Source organism: Meles meles, chromosome 5, assembly GCF_922984935.1.
Source record: "Meles meles chromosome 5, mMelMel3.1 paternal haplotype, whole genome shotgun sequence".
NCBI classification, from domain to species: domain Eukaryota; kingdom Metazoa; phylum Chordata; class Mammalia; order Carnivora; family Mustelidae; genus Meles; species Meles meles.
In genome coordinates, this window is record NC_060070.1 from 129,913,105 (window position 1) to 129,931,877 (window position 18,773).

The 18,773-nt window shown below is 41.3% G+C and overlaps 1 protein-coding gene and 1 long non-coding RNA gene across 5 annotated transcripts in view; one reads left to right on the forward strand and one right to left on the reverse strand.

Moving 5' to 3' along the window:
* The window catches only part of LOC123942012, a 48,375-nt gene extending 42,591 nt beyond the window's left edge, over window positions 1-5,784 (reverse strand). Inside the window, exons 1-2 of the long non-coding RNA XR_006818379.1 lie at window positions 5,710-5,784; window positions 5,509-5,594 (exon numbers count right to left, since the gene is read on the reverse strand). This is a non-coding gene — a long non-coding RNA (uncharacterized LOC123942012). The remainder of the gene's footprint in view (window positions 1-5,508; window positions 5,595-5,709) is intronic.
* A 170-nt stretch (window positions 5,785-5,954) lies between these two features.
* RIPK1 (receptor interacting serine/threonine kinase 1) overlaps window positions 5,955-18,773 on the forward strand; it is a 40,354-nt gene continuing 27,535 nt past the window's right edge. Inside the window, exons 1-3 of one of the 4 annotated variants that reach the window (XM_046005930.1) lie at window positions 5,955-6,034; window positions 16,400-16,618; window positions 17,403-17,559. In XM_046005930.1, the coding sequence (XP_045861886.1) occupies window positions 16,467-16,618; window positions 17,403-17,559 (309 nt within the window). In that variant the 5' untranslated portion in view covers window positions 5,955-6,034; window positions 16,400-16,466. Of the gene's footprint in view, window positions 6,371-6,406; window positions 6,634-16,399; window positions 16,619-17,402; window positions 17,560-18,773 lie in introns of those variants that run through there. The other 3 variants (XM_046005931.1, XM_046005928.1, XM_046005927.1) reach the window with 3 other exon arrangements.

Sequence of the window (18,773 nt, forward strand, 5' to 3'; positions counted from 1 at the left end):
TTTCTCTCTCTGGTATTTCAGCAGCACAAATATTTGATATTTTCATCATGTTCCATATATCTCTTGTGCTTTTCCCCCCATTTCCATTTATCTTCCTGTATGTTCTTCACTCTGGATATTTTTTAATTGCTTTATCTTTCACTTCCCTAATCTTTTTATCTGATATCAATCCCATCCATTTGTTGTTGTTGTTTTTTTTTAGATTATTTTATTTTGAGAGAGATAGAGAATGAGCAGAAGGGACAGAAGAAGAGGGAGAGAGAATCCCAAGCAGACTCAGCACTGAGTGTGGAGCCCAATGTGGGGCTCATTTTCATGACCCTGAGATCATGACCTGAGGTGAAATGAAGAGTCACTTAATTGACTGAACCACTGCCCCATCCATCCATTTGATTTCTTAACTTCAAATATATTATTTTTCAGGTTCTAGAATCTCCATTTGACTTTCTTTTAAATAGCTTTCAGACTTTGGGTATGATTATTCACCTTTTCCACAATGTTGTTTAAAATATTTATCATAATTATTTTTTTAAAGATTTTATTTATTTTGGACAGAGCACATTATCAGGGAGAGCAGCAGGTAGAGGGAAAGAGAGAAGCAGGTACCCCCTAGCAGGGAGCCACATGTGAGCTCAATCCCAGGACCCTGGGATCATGACCTGAGCCAAAGGCAGACATGTAACCAACTAAGCCACCCAGGTGCCCCTCATCATAACTATTTTAAGATCCTTTCTGATTATTCAGTATCTGAATCACAAGTGGTTATTTCTTTCTCTTGTATGTTTTCCTCTTTTCTTTTAAAGTTCTATTATTTTTAAGCATGTTTCGTAACTTTTTATTGGATACCAGATATTATGAAAAAGTGTAAAAGTGCAGAATAGTGTTGTCTACCTTCAAAAAGTGTTGTTTCCTCTGGCAAGCACATAGTTTACCAGCAAATTACCATAGTCCTGTTTAGGTGGGTTAAAGGTGTGCTTTGTTAGAGCTGGATTATTTCAATTCTGACCTTATTCTTGGGTCATGTTCTTATTTCAAGGGAATTGCTGTAGACTGAATTGTATGTCCCCTGCCCCAAATTCATATATTGAAGGCTTAACCCCCAATGTGACAGTATTTAGAGATGGGGACTTTGGTAGGTAATTAGGTTTAGATGAGGTCATGAGGAAGGAAACTTCATGTTGGGATGTGCGCTTTTGTAAGAAGAGACACCACAGAACTTGCTCTCTTTCCACAAGTGCAAAAGGAGAGGTCATACAAACACACAGCAGGACGGTGGCCACTAACAAGGCAGGAAGAGAGATCTTTACCAGAAACTAACCATGCTGGCATCCTGATCTCAGACTTCCAACCTCCAGAACAGTGAGAAAATAAATGTGTATTGTTTTAACTAGCCAGTCTATAGTATTCTGTTTTAGCATTCAGAGCTGGCTAAGGCAAGCATGGTTCTGACTCCTAGGGCCTGTTCCTTCTATGAGATATTAATAGAAAGCCTAGGGTGTTTTCCAAGGCCCATTCAGATTGGCAGGACTTGAACTATCTAACCTTTATGATCCTAGCACTATGAAGCTGCTGAAAATCCTGTTCAGCTTTAAGCCTCTGGTCTGCTCTTGCCTGCTGGGTTTCTTGGAGTCTGTCCCTCCATACGTATGGTTTAGTCATCAGCTAATCACTGGAGTGTAATATCAATGGATAATTTTGGGGTCACTTCTTTATAGTTCCCTCGTTTCTGAGATTTTGCTCTTCAAGTTCCAAACTCACGTCCTCAGTGAGACTGCTACTTTCTGCTTAGGTTCTATTATCCCATGCACAGAATTAGATATAACCCCAGAGAAAAAGCAAGGAAATTAGCTCTCCAATGCTTTAAGTCGTTTCATATATTTTGTCCATTTCCATTATTGTTTCAAAAGGAATCATTCTGAATGTTTCTGAAGACCAGAATAGGAAGTTCTTTGGAGACCAGTTCTGTGGAGACCAGAATACTCGTATTTTAAGATTCCACCTAAATGTGACTTCCTTGTGAAGTTTTTCCTGATTCTTTTGCTCTAGAATAAAATTATCATCTCAAGTGGAACTTTTCCGGTTGCCATAGAACCTGGCACATACCTCTGTCATTACCCTTACCAGATAACATTTCCATTTTTATGGAACAATTGCCTCTCTAAGGGACTCACCTATCAATTTCATTCCATTTTCTGAAAAATTCCTTCAAAAACCTAATTATATTCACTGTGTCTCATTTTTCTGCCCATCTCCTCCAACTTTTCCTTGAATGTACTCCAAACTTGGTTTTGCTCCCACCATACCACTGAAGTTTACATTACTGTAGTCATTGACCATTTCCATGTTATCAAATCCAATGGTGAATTCTCAGGCCACATCTTACTTGACTTCTTTGCAGCAATTGGCACAACTGATCACTCTCTTAAGGATGCTCCCCTGACCTAGGTTTCTGCCACTTTCCTAGTGGCTCCTCTTCATCTTGACCTCAAACATTGTAGAAGCTCAGGGCTCATTCCTCAGACCTCTCTTATTTTCTATGAACATTCCCTCCCTGGAAGATCTTATCTCTTAGTTTTAGATACTATCCATGTGTTGGTAACATTCTAATTTCTATTTCCTATCTGGATTTCCTCCCTGAACTCCATACTCACATATCTATATGCCTACTTGACATCTCCACCTGGGTATTTAATAGACATCTCAAACTTTAACAAGCTCAGAGTTTCTGATATTTCCACCAACATGCTGTTGTCACTACTCTTTCTCTTCTCCATCAGCAACTCTGTCCTTCCAATTACACTCAGGACAGAAAACTTCTGGTTTCCTCCTCATTTCTCACACCCTGTTTCTGATCTCCAAGCTAATCATGACTTCCACCTTCATATTTTATCTAGAATCTGACAATTCCTCACTATCTCCATTGCTATCACTCTCACTCAAGCCATCCTTATTCTGTCAGCATTACTGTAACAACCTTCAAACTTGTCTTTCTAGTTTATGCTTATTCATTTTATTTTTTTAAAAAATATTTTATTTACTTACTTGAAAAAGAGAGCAAGTAAGTAAGGAGGGGGAGGGGCAGAGGGAGGAGAGAATCTCAAGAAAACTCTGCTCTAAGCATGGAGCCTGATGCAAGCCTTGATCTCACAACTCTGAGACCATGACCTGAGCTGAAATCAAGAGTCAGACTCTTGGGGCACCTAAATGGCTCATTTGGTTAAGCTTCTGACTCTTGGGGGAACTTGGGAGATTAAGCCTCCCCACCCCACATGCTCTTGCTCTAAAATAAATAAATCTAAAAAAAAAAAAAAAGACTCAGATGTTTTAACCAACTGAACCACCCAGGCACCCCCTGTTCTTGTTCCTTTTACTGTATTTTCAACTTAGCATCCAAAATGATCCCATTATAATTTGGACCATAATTTTTTCCACACAAAACCCTTCCATGACTCCATAATTCAGAATAAAAGGCAAACTTCTTTAAATCATTTACAGAGGCTCACATAGTCTCCTCTGCTCCCTACCTACCTTTTCTGACCTCATCCTCTATTACTACTTTTTATCTTGTTCCCTTTTAGGCACCTCCTGGCCATGCACTCATCCTGAGCCTCTGTCCCTGCTTTTCCCCAAAATATCCTCATGGCTTCCTCCCTCACTTCCTTTAGTTATTTACTCAAATATAACCTTTGCACTTGGCCATCCATGTAATACTGTGAACCCACTCTCCATACATACATGCACATCTTCAATCCAACTTTGGTGCTCTTTTTTTCTCTCTTAGCACTTACCACTAACGTGCCACATAGCTTCCTCACTCATTCATCTCCCCCATTAGCATGTAATCTCCACAAGGGTAGATATTTTTTATTTATTCACAACTGAGTCTTCAGTGTTTAAAAGGTGCTCTGCAAATTTATTGAGTGGATGAATGCCTTTTTGGATCACTTCTATCTACCATCAGATATTCTTATATCTAGTTCCTGCTTAGCACACATTAGTCAGAAATATTTGTTGAATGAATAGGTACCCCCTTCATCTTTTTTTATAGATATTTTTAAAAGAAACAAGTTTTTTTTAATAGTTTTAGTTTCAAAGAAAAATTGAGTGGAAAGAGCAGAATGCTCCTGCATATTTTACCTCTCCCCCTACCTGCAAAGACAGACTACCCTGCCATCAACATTCTGCACCAGTGTGGCATGTATGTTAATAATCAATCAACCAACAATGACACATTATCATGCAAAGTCCATAGTTCACATCTGGAACTTTTTTCTTCTACGTTTATGGGTTTTGACCATATATAATGTATTCACTATTATAGCATTATACAGAATAGTTCTGCTGCCCTAAAAGTCCTGTGCTCCACCTCCCTGCAAACCTGACAACCACTGATTTTTTCTGCCTCTGTATTTTTGTCTTCTCCAGAATGTCACATAGTTGGAATCATACATTATGTACCTTTTTCAGATTAGCTTTCACATAGAAATAAACATTTAAGCTTCCTCCATTTTCACAGCCTGATGGCTCATTTTTTTTTTTTTTTAGCGAATAATATTCCATTGCATGGATGGACAAGTGTTTTTGCATATTCACCTACTGAAGAACATCTTGGTTGCTTTCGAGTTTTGGCAATTAGAAATAAATGTGCTATAAACACTCATGTCAGATTTTTGTGTAAACGTAAGCTTTCAACTTATTTGGGTAAATACCAAGCCATGTGGTTTCTGGACCATATGAATGGTAAGATTATTTTCAACTTTTAATGCCCAACTCTCTTCCAAAGTGGGTGTACCAATCTGCACACGCATCAACAATGAATGAGAATTCCTGTTGCGCCACATCCTCACCAACATGTATCATCAGTGTTTTAGATTCTGGCGTTCTAATAGGTATGTAGTGGTATCTCACTGTTGTTTCAAATCTGCAATTCCCTAACGACCTGTAATGCTGAGCATTTTCCCCATGTTTGTCATCTGTATGGTGAGGTGTCTGTTCAGATTTTTTGCCCTTTTTCTAATTGGGTTGCTCCTTTATTGTTGAATTTTTAGTATATTTTGGATAACAATCCTTTATCAAGTGTCTTTTGCAAATATTTTCTCCCAGTTTGTTCTTCTTATTCTCTTGAAGTAAACATTTGACCCTTGAATACAGGAGTTGGGGCACCAACCGAACCCACACAGTTGAAAATTAGCATAAAACTGACTCCCCAAAAAGCTTAATAGCCTACTGTTGACTGGAAGCCTTATACTAACAATCAATTTAACACATAACTTATATATTATATATATCATATACTGTATTCTAACAATAAAGTAAATTAGAGAAATATAAATGTTTAGAGTATCACGAGGAAAATACATCTACTCTACTGTATTTACCCAAAAATATCCACCTGCAAGTGCTCCCCTGCAGTTCAAACCCCTGGTGTTCAGTGGTCAAGTGCCTTTCTTCAATATGTGTAATTATGTATGTATGGTCTGCTTTCTAATATAACCCTATGGCACTTACCATTTTGCTTCAGACTTCCCAATCACCATTCTAAAGGGCTGCAAGATAAATATCACATTTCTTCCTCCACAGCGCGATTATGCCCACTTCACGGATGAGGGGAGATAAGAAAATGGTAATTTGCCCAAGGTTGTAGGGCTGATAACGCGCAGAGCTCAGAGCGGGAGTTGGGGGGAGTGGTGGAATCTGCCCAGTGCTCACCCCTAGACCAAGCTGCTTCTCCCCAGCGGCGGCGGCTTCTATGATTAGGTAACATGTCCTCTTTTGGCCTCCCGGCTGACTCTAAAACAAATAAAGCCCTGATCCTCTGGGTGACATCTCCGGGAATTTTAAAATCTGGGTGCAAGGCCCGGTTGGCCGCGGGGCAGGCGCGCCCTCGGTTTTCCCGGTTGCTGAGCCCGCGGAGGCGGAGCGAGCAGTCCACGCCCTCTCGCCGGCCCCAACGCCCTCACTCGACACCCAGAGGGCGCGGACACCGGACCTAGGCTCCCGGAGCGCAGCGGTTCTGGCGGGCCCCCATCTCGAGGTGCGCCAGCTCGCTGTCCCGTGCAAGCAGGGAGCCCGAGCCGCGCGGCCGGACGCGCACTAACCGGCGCCCACCGGGCGCGGTGAGCGCGCAGCAGGGCGCGGCCGCTCTGCGGCTTGGCCTTCCCGAGCTCCACGAGCTCCATCTCCGGCGACCCCAGGCTCGGGCGTCCGCCCCCTGCCTGTCCCGGCGAGGCTGTCGCGGCGTCGGAGTAATTCCGGAGCCTCCCACGGCTGCTTCTTTCCTTCCTTACCCAGGCCTCGGGAAGTTTGCCGCGGAAACGAAAGTAAATAACTCGGGGCGCGTCTGCGCGGAGGCAGCGGCGGCCACAGCCAGGTTCGCTCGGGACCAGCTTCCAGGCGGGGGTGGGGTTTCCTGACTAGACCGGCGGGCGGTGGGCGGGGACGGCGTTCACCGGAAGTCTAGCCTTGACTGGGCCTTTAGGTTGGTGGGCGGGGCTCGCGGCGGAGGGGGAAGTTGAGTTGTGGGAAAGCCGTCGGTATTCCCGGAAGTAGGGCGACCGGCTGGACGCGTGGAATTTCCCTGAGTGCGCTGCAGAACTGTCAGAAGCCCAGCTGCCCTCCCTTCTCTCCCACCAGGTGTTAACTCCGTCCGAGGGCGCAGACCTGTCCTCGGGCCTGGAGGACGGTGTGGCGTTGGGTTGTTGCGATCGTTGTTTCGTAGCAGTGATGGGTTTTTATTACAGTATCATTAAGATACGGTGGCGCATGCTCTCCTCGTAGTAGGATGACGTACCAAGCCTTTGGAAAGGGCTTTTACTCTTGCCCTTGGGGTCGCGCGCGGGAATCGCAGAGAAAAAGCATTTTGCAAAGCATTTCCGCATAATCTTAGATGTGAGCTGGCAAATGAGAAAGAAGGATCCACTGGCACAACGGCAAAAGGGATGAATGTCATAACCCTAACCCATAACCCTCTCAGGTAGTCAGTGGCGTTTGCTTTTACGAAGTGCTGCAGAATCTCGTTAGAGTTTGAAGAAGTTAAGCTACATCCTCCTTTCTTAACCATCTGACAAAATGGGGGGGGGCGGTTATTTCTTCGTCTCTTGCTGATCATTTGGCTCCTCCTTGCCCTGAGCTGTTGTGTGTCTTGGCAAAGTCCGAGTCTGTTACAGTCAACCAACTTTTCAGAAGTCCTTGGGTCTTTAGACCACTGTTAAGTCTTCCTTGATTACACCTGAAGAAATCAAGGCGCAAGTAACCTCTGGAACGGAGAGTGACTTAGTAGTTAATCTGCATTTTGTAAACACCAGGTAGATGCCAGAGGAAGGAGGAAATTGTAGTCAGTTAAAAATGTGGTGCCTGGGTGGCTCAGTCCCTAGGCATCTGCCTTCAGCTCAGGTTATGATCCCAGAGTCCTGGGATGGAGCCCCAAATCGGGCCTGCTTCTCCCTCTCCCACTCCCCCTTCTTATGTTCCCTCTCCTGCTGTGTCTCTCTCTGTCAAATAAATAAAATCTTTTTTAAAAATAGGGGAAAATGCAGCTCTTCTAAACACAGAAGGTGAAGACTAAGATTGTTTAAAAACTTTAGGGCGTATGGGGCACCTGAGTGACTCAGTTGGCTGAGTCCTTGCTTTGGGCTCTGATCATGATCCCAGAGTCCTAAGAGTGAGTCCTGCACTGGGCTCCTTGTTCAACGGTGAGTAGGCTTCTCCCTTCCCCCGCTAATGAGCGCTTGCTCTCAAATAAATGAATAAAATCTTTAAAAAAATAAATAAAATTTAGGGTGTATCATTTTAATTACTACTAATAAAACAGTAGTAATGATTTACTTTAATTTTCATTTTCCTCTGCACTATATTGAGCAGCAGAGATATGTTGCACTTTTTTAGGGAGGCAGAAGGAGCAGAGCAAAAGAGGCAATCTTAAGCAGGCTCCACGCCTACTGGAGCCCCATGCAGGACTCATTCTCACAACGCTGAGATCATGACCTGAGCCAAAGTCAAAGAGTCTGGCTCCCAAACAGCTTTGTTACCCAGGCTCCCCAATATGTTGCACTTTTAAGAATGAATATTATTCCTAAAATATCAGTTTCCAAAATGGCAAACTACTATTTGGTGCTTATTAATTAATAATATGTTAATACCACCAATATTATCTGGGACTTGAAAAAATATATATATAGGTTCCCATACTTTGCTTGGATATATTTTTTTAAGATTTTATTTATTTATTAGAGAGAGAGAGTGAGCACAGGCAGACAGAGTAGCAGGCAGAGTCAGAGGGCAAAGCAGGCTCCCCGCCGAGCAAGGAGCCCGATATGGGACTTGATCCCAAGACGCTGGGATCATGACCTGAGCCGAAGGTAGCCGCTTAACCAACTGAGCCACCCAGGCGTCCCTGCTTGGATATTTTATTCTGAAAAAATGATTGACTGCATTTGCCTGTAAAATACTGATTTTGAACCACTTATTTTGTTCTGTTTTAAAAATTTAGCCTATATATTCCCCATGTTTCTGACTGTAGCATATTCATTAAATACAGGTGAGCAAAGTTATAAGATTAAGTCTTTGAATGGGATTTTAACAAAGATTATAGTTCCACTATCTAGAGAAGCTGTATGTGTGGGTGAATTGATAGCGGAAGTTTGAATGAAGAAACAAAGGTTCAGTGCCAGGATCTGGTACTTTAGGTGAATCATTTAACTCCAGATTTTAGTTTCTTTATTTCTGAATTGGGATGATAAGAAAAAACTTACTTCATGGGGTCATAATGTGCTAATGTATATGATAATACCTGGTTGAACTCTTCCAGTCCTGTCCTTTACTCTTCTTTTGGTTCTTCCTTACTCACAGCTCTTGTTTATCTGCATTAATCTGTTATAACCAAAGAATCTTTGAGAATTCCACGTTGGGGGGCACGTGGGTGGCTCAGTGGGTTAAAGCCTCTGCCTTCGGCTCAGATCATGATCCCAGGGTCCTGGGATCGAGCCCCATATCGGGCTCTCTGCTCTGCAGGGAGCCTGCTTCCTCCTCTCTCTCTGCCTGCCTCTCTGCCTATTTGTGATTTCTCTCTGTCACATAAATAAAAAAATTTAAAAAAAGTAATTATTAAAAAAAAAAAAAAAAAAGAATTCCACGTTGGATACTTGAGTAAAATCAGAGTTCTGTTAGCAGGGGAAAGGAAGGCAGTGATAGGTAGGCAACTGACATTTTCTAATTCTTGATATATGATCTTCATTGAAAAATTGAGAAATAGCCTTCTATCACTGAAAGGTAAATACGAATATTTTAAAAGTCTTTTTAAAACTTTTTAAATTAAAGTATAACGATCAATGTGAAATGCACATTTCATAATTGTACAGCTCTATGAAGTATCACAAAGTGAACATGACCCGGGTTAAGAAAAGAACATTGCCAGTATTCCCAAAACCTTTTGTGTCTCTCTCTTCTCATTCACTATCTCCTGTTTTCTGTCTTATAGTAACCACCATCCTACCTCTTAGTATCAGAAAATAATTCTGCCAATTGTTCTTGGTATTATTTATTTGTATTTACCCCAGTTTTATTGAGGTATAATTGACAAAAAAAATTGAATATAGATGTGAGAATTTTGATATATAGACTCTATCTGCTTTAGAAGACATTTTAGAAATTTGTGAAATTTTAAAATTGTGAATGAATTTCAGTGGACAAAATTTGCTTTCTTGAGTCCCTGGATTAACATCCATTTATGAAAAAAAATTTAAAAATTCCATTAAAATGGACATGATTACATCATTAGTTGAAATTAGTTAACATAAGAGGGCAGTGTGCTTTTGTTAATTACACTGTAACATGGCTTTATAAGGTGGTTTTTTACCTGCCTACATTCAGTGTTTTTGAGACTGTTGGGTATCTAAACCACTCACAAGACCTTCCTAAGATATTCAGTGCTTATAAAGTTGAATTGTTCGTGGTGGGGGATAAGGATCAAAAGCAGAAAAAGCAAAAGAAATCACTGGGAACCATGCAAGAGGTGCATAAGATTGAAGTCAGGCTAAACCAGCAAACTGCAAGACTGAGAGGAGAACTGATTTGGGTCAGGAGCCAAATTCATAAAGTGCAATGGAATCAGCAGGAGGCCTCCTTGCCCTGAGGTCCATCATGCTGGTAGGAGGCACTGCAAATCTTAGTTGGTCCTGACAAATTCCAGGAGACAAGATCTTGGCAGAAGGAGAGTGAGCAAGTAGAACTCCTCAAAAAAGTTGAAATCTTATACTCAGATGGCATATTTCAGTTTAATTCCTTCCTGTTTCTTTACTCTGTGAGCCTTTTTAAATTTTTTTATTTTTTTAAAGTTTTATTTATTTATTTGACAGAGAGAGATCACAAGTAGGCAGAGAGGCAGGCAGAGAGAGAGAGAGGGAAGCAGGCTCGCTGCTGAGCAGAGAGCCCGATGTGGGACTCGATCCCAGGACCCTGAGATCATGACCTGAGCTGAAGGCAGCGGCTTAACCCACTGAGCCACCCAGGCGCCCATGTGAGCCTTTTTTTAAAAGGTCATCTACAACAGTATTTTTTAAAACTGCTGTATGTATTTCAGAATATGGATGGGCTATAACTTATCCTCTCTTCTGTGTATGTAAATTGTTTTACATGTTTTTGCCATTCTGTGTAATGTTACCAGGACCAATGTTGTAAATAATCTGTCTCATCATTCTGATTTGATTAAAGAAATACTGAGTGAAGTAATTATTGCCTTTAAAGAAATAAGTTTTATTATAAAATTATAAATGTAATTAATCTTTATTGTAGGAAATTTGGAAAAGGTAGAAGTGTACAGAAGTAAGAATCATCCTACAATCCAAATATAATCCTTGCTAACATTTTGGTGTCTTTTTTTTCCCCTGTATGTATGTGTATATGTATATGTGCCATCTACCTGTAAATATTTTTTTTTATTTTTACCTATAATTTTGAATATTTATATGATATTCCATTTTATGAGTATCATGTAATTCATTTTCTCTATCCTTTTTTTTGGACAATTAAGTGTTTCTTTTAAAAAAAATAATTATCCATTTATGATCAACTAGGACATACAGAATCTTCATGGTTTCCTGTAATATAATATCATGTCTTCTGCAAATAGTGACAGCTTTGCTTTTTTTCTTTCTAATTTTGATGGCTTTTATTTCTTTTTCTTGCCTAATTGCTGTGGCTACGACTTCCAACATTACGTTGAATACAAGTGGCTACAATGGGCGTGCTTGTTCTGTTCCTGATCAGTGCTTAGGACAAAACCTGCCATATCTGGGTTTTTTTTTTCCCCTAGGCAATACAGACAGTATACAAGGTAGTTTCCTGCCTTCTGTGTAATTAATTAGAAGTAATTATCAAATTACAGCTATCTTAACTGTTTAAAAGAGAAGTTGAGGGTGCTCTGAGAATGTCTGATGGGAAGACCTAGGATGGCTTCCTTGAGGAAATGACACTTCATTGAGACCTGAAAGATGAGCAGGATGAGCCTGGAGAAGAATGTGCCTTCAGAGGGTTGTAGGGGAGAGTGGAACAAATTGCTCGATCTCCTCCCCTTCCTCCTTTACCATTCTCACAAGGATGAATCAGTAGAGAACTCCTGAGCAGAGGATCCCAGCAGCACACTGGCATTCTCAAAGTCCATTGAAATGGGAGAAATGTGGATAAGTGAGGGCAGCTGGTCCAAACATAGCCAGAACCTTTAAGCAAGCAACAAATCTGTTTTCCTTTCGGAAATGAGGAAATTGAGGTTTTTGAAGTTACACAAGTCATGGAGCTAATACATTACAGAGCTACAGTTCATACTCAGAAAAAAGAAAGGCCTGTGTTCTTTCCATAGTAATAAGGCTCTGTTACCTCTCCATCAGTGCCTGCCTCAGAGCCATCACTACCCTTTGCGTCTCATCCTCCATGCCTTTATCTGGGTAGCCTCCCCCACCCCCTGTCTACCCCATACATAGATATGCTTCTTTACAGAGGCTGATTCCTCTTGTTTGGCAATGTCTCATGTTACAGAAAGATGGTCCATAGGGTTGTGTACTTTGCTGATATGTGAGCTTTGCTGGAGTGGCATGGTCTGCCCACAGCCTTTGTACACAGTGCAGGTGGTAACCGGAGCCAGTGCCAAAGGCTGCCATCAGGCCAGACATTTTCAGAAATCCCTCAATTACTTTCTTTTTTAAACTTCCTGCTTCCCAGTACTTTATTATGAAAAATTTTGAAGTGAGAAGTTAAAAAGATTTTATACCCACAATTAACATCACACTCAGTAGTGAAAAATTAAAAGGCTTTTCTCTAAGATCATAAAGAGGACAAGGATGCCCACTCTTCCCACTTTTATTCAACATAATATTGGAAGTCAGGTACCTAGGTGTCTCAGTCAGTTAAGTGTCTGCTTTAACTCAGGCCATGATCCCAGAGTCCTGGGGTCAAGGCCCACATCGGGCTCCCTGCTCAGTGGGAAATCTGCTGCTCCCTATCCCTCTGCCTGCTGCTTCCCCTACTTGTACTCTCTCTCTCTCTCTGTGTCAAATAAATAAATAAAATCTTTGAAAAAAATGTCCAAAAAACCCCATAATATTGGAAGTCATAGCCACAACAATTAGGCAAGAAAAAGAAATAAAAGGAATCAAAATTAGAAAGAAAAAAGCAAAGCTGTCACTATTTGCAGGAGACATGATAATATATATAGGAAACCATGAAGATTCCATCAAAAAAAACTATTAGAATAAGTGATTTTTGGTAATATAATAGGATATAAAATCAATATACAAAAAAATCTGTTGAGTTTCTATACACTAATAATGAACTACCAAAGAGAAATTAAGAAAATAGTTATGTTTACAGATGCATCAAAGGAAAAGAAAGTGCCTAGGAATAAATGTAACCGAGGAGGTGAAAGATTTGTGTAATGAAAACTACAAGATATTGAGGAAAGAAATTGAAGAAGACACAAATAAGTGGAGAGATATCCCATGCTCATGGATTGGAAGAATTAATATTGTTAAAATGTCCACACTGCCTAAAGCAATATACAGACTTAAAACAATATCTAATAACATTCCAATGGCATTTTTCACAGAAATAGAACAGACAGTCCTAAAATATATAGAGAACCACAGAAGACCCTGAAAAAGCAAAGCAATCTTTTTTTTTTTTTAAAGCAAAGCAATCTTGAGAAAGAAGAACAAAGCTTGAGGCATCACACTCTCTGATTTCAGACTTTATTACAATGCTATAGTAATTAAAATAGTGTGCTGTTGGCACAAAAGGAGACGTATAGATCAGTGGAACAGAATAGAGAGCCCAGAAATAAACTCACTCGTGTGGTCAATTAATTTACGACAAATAGGCCAAAAATATACAGTGGGAAAAAGACAATCTCTTCAAGAAATCATGTTGGGAAAATTGGATAGCCACATACAAAAGAATGAAACTAGACTACTATCTTGCACCATACAAAAAAATTAACTCAAAATTAGAGACTTAAATGTACCATCTAAAACCATAAAAATTCTAGAAGAAACCATAGGCAGTAAGCTCCTTGACATAGGTCTTGGCAATGATTTTTGGAATCTGACACCAAAAATAAAAGCAACAAAAGGAAAAATAAACAAGTGGGACTACATCAAATGACAAAGCTTCTTCACAGCAAATGCACAATGTTGGTTTTTTAGTTTTTAGTTTTGACATATGTACAATTAGGAACTGGGTGAGGAATATATGGGGGAAATTCATAAACAGAAATGTAGAAACAAATTTTAAAAAATTTTACAATGAACTTTTATGTGTCCACCATCAATATTATTTTATTCAGTCTGCTTTATTACAGAATATCTGTCTACCACACTCTTTATCCACAAGTCTGTCTGCAAAGTAAATTGCAGATATCAATATCCTTCCTCCTAAATATTTTCAGTATGCACACCACTAATTAGTGTTCAGTATGTTTACAAATTTTTCTTTCTTTTTTCTTTTTTTAAGATTTTATTTATGTATTTGTCAGAGAGCAAGAGAGAGAGCACAGGCAGGAGAGCAGCAGGCAGAAGGAGAAGCAGACTCCCCGCTGAGCAAGGAGCTTGATGCAGGGCTCGATCCCAGAATCCTGGGATCATGACCTAAGCTGAAAGCAGACGCTTAACAGACTGAGCCACACAGGCATCCCCAAATTTTTCTTTTGATGCCAGATTTGCCTACAGTACATTTACTGAGTATTAACAAATGCTTATGCCTGTGTAACCCTAACCCCCACCGAGATGGGAGAGCAGTACCATCACACCAGAAAGTTTCCTCCTGCTCCAAACCATGCAGTCCTCACCCTCTCCCTGGGCTGTTTTGGCAAAGTGCTCCTTTGCCAATACAGATTACTTTGTTCAAGAGCTTAATGTAGGTGGAGTTGTACAATATGTATTCTTTTGTACTAGGCTCCTTTTATTTAGGATCTTTTGTGATTCATCGATGTTGTTGTGCGTATTGGTAGTTCATTGCTTTTTATTGCTGAGTAGTAACCCATTGTACGAATATACGATCTTTTTTTTTTTTTTTAAATCCATTCTCCTGTTGATGCATCACTGTTTCCAATTTGGGGCTATCCTGAATAAAGCTGCAATAAACAACTCAGAAGTCTTTGGGGACATATGTTTTCATTTCTTTTGGGATTAGAATTGCTTAGCCATAGTTGAGGTGTATGTTTCGTTTTATAAGAAACCTCCAGACCTTTTCTCAAAGTGATTGTACCACTTTATATTCCCTCTCACAATGTATGAGAATTCCGGTTGTTTCTTATCTTCCCCAGTATTTGGTGGTGTCAGCCTTTTTAATTTTGGGTATTCTGGTAGGTGCATAATGGTATCTCATTAGGGTCCCCCATGGGTTTTTATGCTTCAGTTCAGTTTGGGGAAAATGAATGGAAGAAGGGAAGAATGAGAAGCAAACAGTTCTGTTTGGGGATTGTATACACTGTAGACTTCATAGCACTTATGTACAAATTCTCCAAATATCCTCATCCTTTTTATACCTTTCTATTGTTTTTAGATAATGCATTGTTCTTTTATATTCTTCAAATTCATTCCTTATGTTCATAATTACCTAAAACCTATTATTTTCCATATTCAATACTCTGAAATTCTTTGGTGTCTGATACTGCTCTTGTATCTGCTGCATTTTGCTCATTTGAACTTTGTGCTTTATAATTTTAGAACAGGAGCTAATGTTAAGTTAGAATTTATTTGTGGGAATTCTGTCTGGTCTTCCCTGAGGGTGTTTGTTTGCTTTACCCTTAATTCAGTGATATCATGAGCCTGTAGCCACTTTCTTTTTTTAAAGTTCTTCATTTGGGCAATTTCAGCCATAGGAGGAATAGAAATTCAAAGCCCAAATCTATTAGAAGACAGGCCCAAGGTTATGAAATCACTTCAAGACTTTTTTTTATACCCCATGTCCTATCTAAGACAAGCGATTTCCTCTGCTAGTGGACTAGCTTTTCCCTGTCCATCCTTTCACTGATGCGTGCTGTGTTCAGTGCGGGTGGTATCTCTGTTTCAACCCTCTTTTCTTGCATGCCATGATCTCGTCTCCTGTCCCTGGCTGCATTTTAGACCTTGACCTTTGGATGTCAAGATTGGCCTTGCACAACAGGGCCACTGTCTTAGTTCAGCAAGTTTTTGACACATATCACAAGTTATCGACCTCGGGGGCTTAAACAGTGGACATTTATATCCCACAGTTCTGGAGGCTGGAAGTCCAATATCGAGGTACCAGTAGATTCGGTGTCTGGTGAGGGCATGCTTCCTGGTTTGCAGATGACTGTCCACTTCTTGTATCCTCACATAGTGGGGGCAGAGAGAAAGAGAGAGCTCTTATATCTTTTATAAGGACCCTAATCTCACTTGTGAGGCTTTTACTTTCATGACCCAATTGTCTCCCAAAGACTCCACTTCCTAATAGTATCACAGTGGAGTTAGAGCGTCAACAAATGAAGTTTGGAGTGAACACAAACATTCAGTCCAAAGCAGCCCCCATGTGGGCTGCTGCCCTAGGCCCAGGGCCTGTTCTTTTTTTAGTCGCTTGAGTTAATTCTCCTTTCTCTTGGGCCTATCTGTGCATCTGAATGATGTTTGTGTTATGCTATCTTACACAGGTCTTTTCCAGCAAGGAGGTTTTAAAATTTTTCTATTTCTCCATGTTGCCAGAAATGGAAGCTTAAAGGAATAAAACTTGTGATTTTCTGTGATTCTTCAAAATATGACAAACAGTTCATCTTACAATGTCTGTCCTCAAAAAAAAAACTAAGGCACACTAAGCACATGGTGGAACTTTGGATGTTTTTTGAATAATGACTCTTTGCACTGAGATGCCTTCTTGTTTTTGTTTTGTTTTGTTGCACAAGGCACAGCTCGAAGTGGGAAAAAGTGGTGCATTTCTGGACATTCTCAGGATTCACAAGGAAACCAACCATGTCCTTGGATGACATTAAGATGAAAACGAGTGATTTATTGGAGAAGGAGTATCTGGACAGCGGGGGTTTCGGAAAGGTGTCTCTGTGTTTACACAGATGCCATGGACTCGTAATACTGAAAAAGGTGTATACAGGACCCAAGCGCACTGAGTGAGTCGGGAGCAGAGGCGGGTGGGCCAGATTACAGGCTGGCCATGGGAAGAATTACTGTGGAGATGCAGGGCAGGGTAGTGGATAAACATGGCCCAGGCGTTAGAAGGAGACAGACCTTGGTGTGTCAGTGGGCACACTTTTTGTCCAATAACCCTGAGAGCTGGTTATTATTATCCCTGTACCGCTAAATGGGGTTAGGTTAGCAAAAAGCTCCCAGCTAACAGACAATGGAAGAGAAGCGAAGAGAAGGAATTAGAGAAAGGGAAGGAGATGAGGAGGGATGAGGGAGGCAATGAGAAGACAATGCGAGGAGTCAGTGAGATAGACTCCTGTACTTGCTGCAATGTTTTGGCGGGGATCAGCCCTACCTATAGAAAAAAAAAGGTAGACCATTAATAAGAGGTTCCAGAAGCCCTCTCTTTAAAGCAGTTGGTAGATTTGTTTTACTTCCCTCTTTTCTTTCCAGAGTCGTTACCAAGAGAGGCTGCATTTTCTCTTATGCCATCTGTTCAGGCTGCCTCTCCTTGTGGCTCTCCATGTGCTTCGCATTCATTCGCTCTTTGCTCTGATGTTTCTTGAACACTCGCTACCCATCACTGGGAAGGACTGAGAAATTCCTCTGCCTGTGGACGCCCACTGTCTGGGCCTGGAAGAGATCAGGGCACGCACAGGCATCAACACCAGCATGTGATGCGCTGGAGGCGTGTACTGCATTTCTTGGGGGCACAAGGGACGAGGGTGCGAACTCCGCCCATCTTGACAGCACCTTTCTGTCCCACAGGTACAACGAGTCCCTCCTTGAGGAGGGCAAGATGATGCACAGGCTGAGACATAATCGGGTGGTGAAGCTGTTGGGCGTCATCATAGAAGAAGGGAACTACTCCCTGGTGATGGAGTACATGGAAAAGGGCAACCTGATGCACGTTCTGAAGGCAGAGGTAAAGAGGGCTTCGCTGCGTGCTCGACCCGCACCACGCCCTGGGCGCTGCTCTTCTGTGATGGTTCTCACTACCATAGTTGTTGGTGTCAAATAACCCCCTTGTGAGTTTGGATTTTCTGAAGTCAATACCAGGTGAAAAGGTCCTGAACTTTCCCTGCCTACAAGGTGGTCTTACTTTCCTGTCAGTCATTGCAGATAGCTGTCTGTACCCCCTCACTTTGGGGGGTCCCCCTGTGTCTTAGTGTTGGAGCTGGCTTATTCAGCCACTCCAGCATCCACAGTTCAAGGGTAGGCACTGTCTTCTAGAAGTCCGTGGTCTGACTTGAGGCAGATGCCTGCTGGGTAGCCAAGAGCTGACCGACTGACTGAAGGATGTACACTAGATGTGACTGTCTGTGGAGACGGAATCTTAGTGATTGCTCTTTGATGCCAACTGAGAAACCTAGAGGCTGAATATAGAACATCAGAGGCAACAACACTGGATAAGTAAGACTTACAATAAAAGAAAAAATGTGTGTGCAAACCACATCACTTTAATAAAGCATTTTTTAGCATTTATCTACCTATTAAGGACAAGGCCTTGTGCTAATTGCTGGGGAGGCAATAGAAAATAGAACAGACACATAACCACAGACAGCTGAGGAGGGAACGGTATGGCATAATGGTGTTTTGGTAGACATCTCCCAGTGTGCTGTTGGGAACACAGGGGAGAGGCGCTCGCTTCTTTGTGGAATAGATCAGAAGGGATTCCAGAAGGAGGATGCTTGAGCCAAAGCCTGAAGGACAAGCAGAGATTTAAGGAACTTGTGTTCCGGTGAGAGAATGGCAAAGCAAAGAGAATACACCAAATTTGGGACACTGCAAACAACTGGATTTGGCCAAAGCATGGATTGCATGTGGGAATGGTGGGCTGTGGCAGTCTGTAGGGCAAATATCCCCCCTTTCTCCTCACCCTACAACTCTTCTCCCTCACCCTACAACTGCCTGAGGTTATATCCATTCTTCAGGTCTTCTAAGCCCCAGACATCTCTCGCAGACAGCTGTGGGAAGGTAAGAGGTGTTCACTGATACACATTGTGTTATAATTGAATTAGACTGCTCTTCTCGCCCAAACTAGGCGAGACCAGCTGCTGCATGAAGTAAGTAGGCATCTTGATTGGGAGATAAATCCTGTGTGACAAAAGGCGTTCTGCTGACGAGGTGAAGATAAGG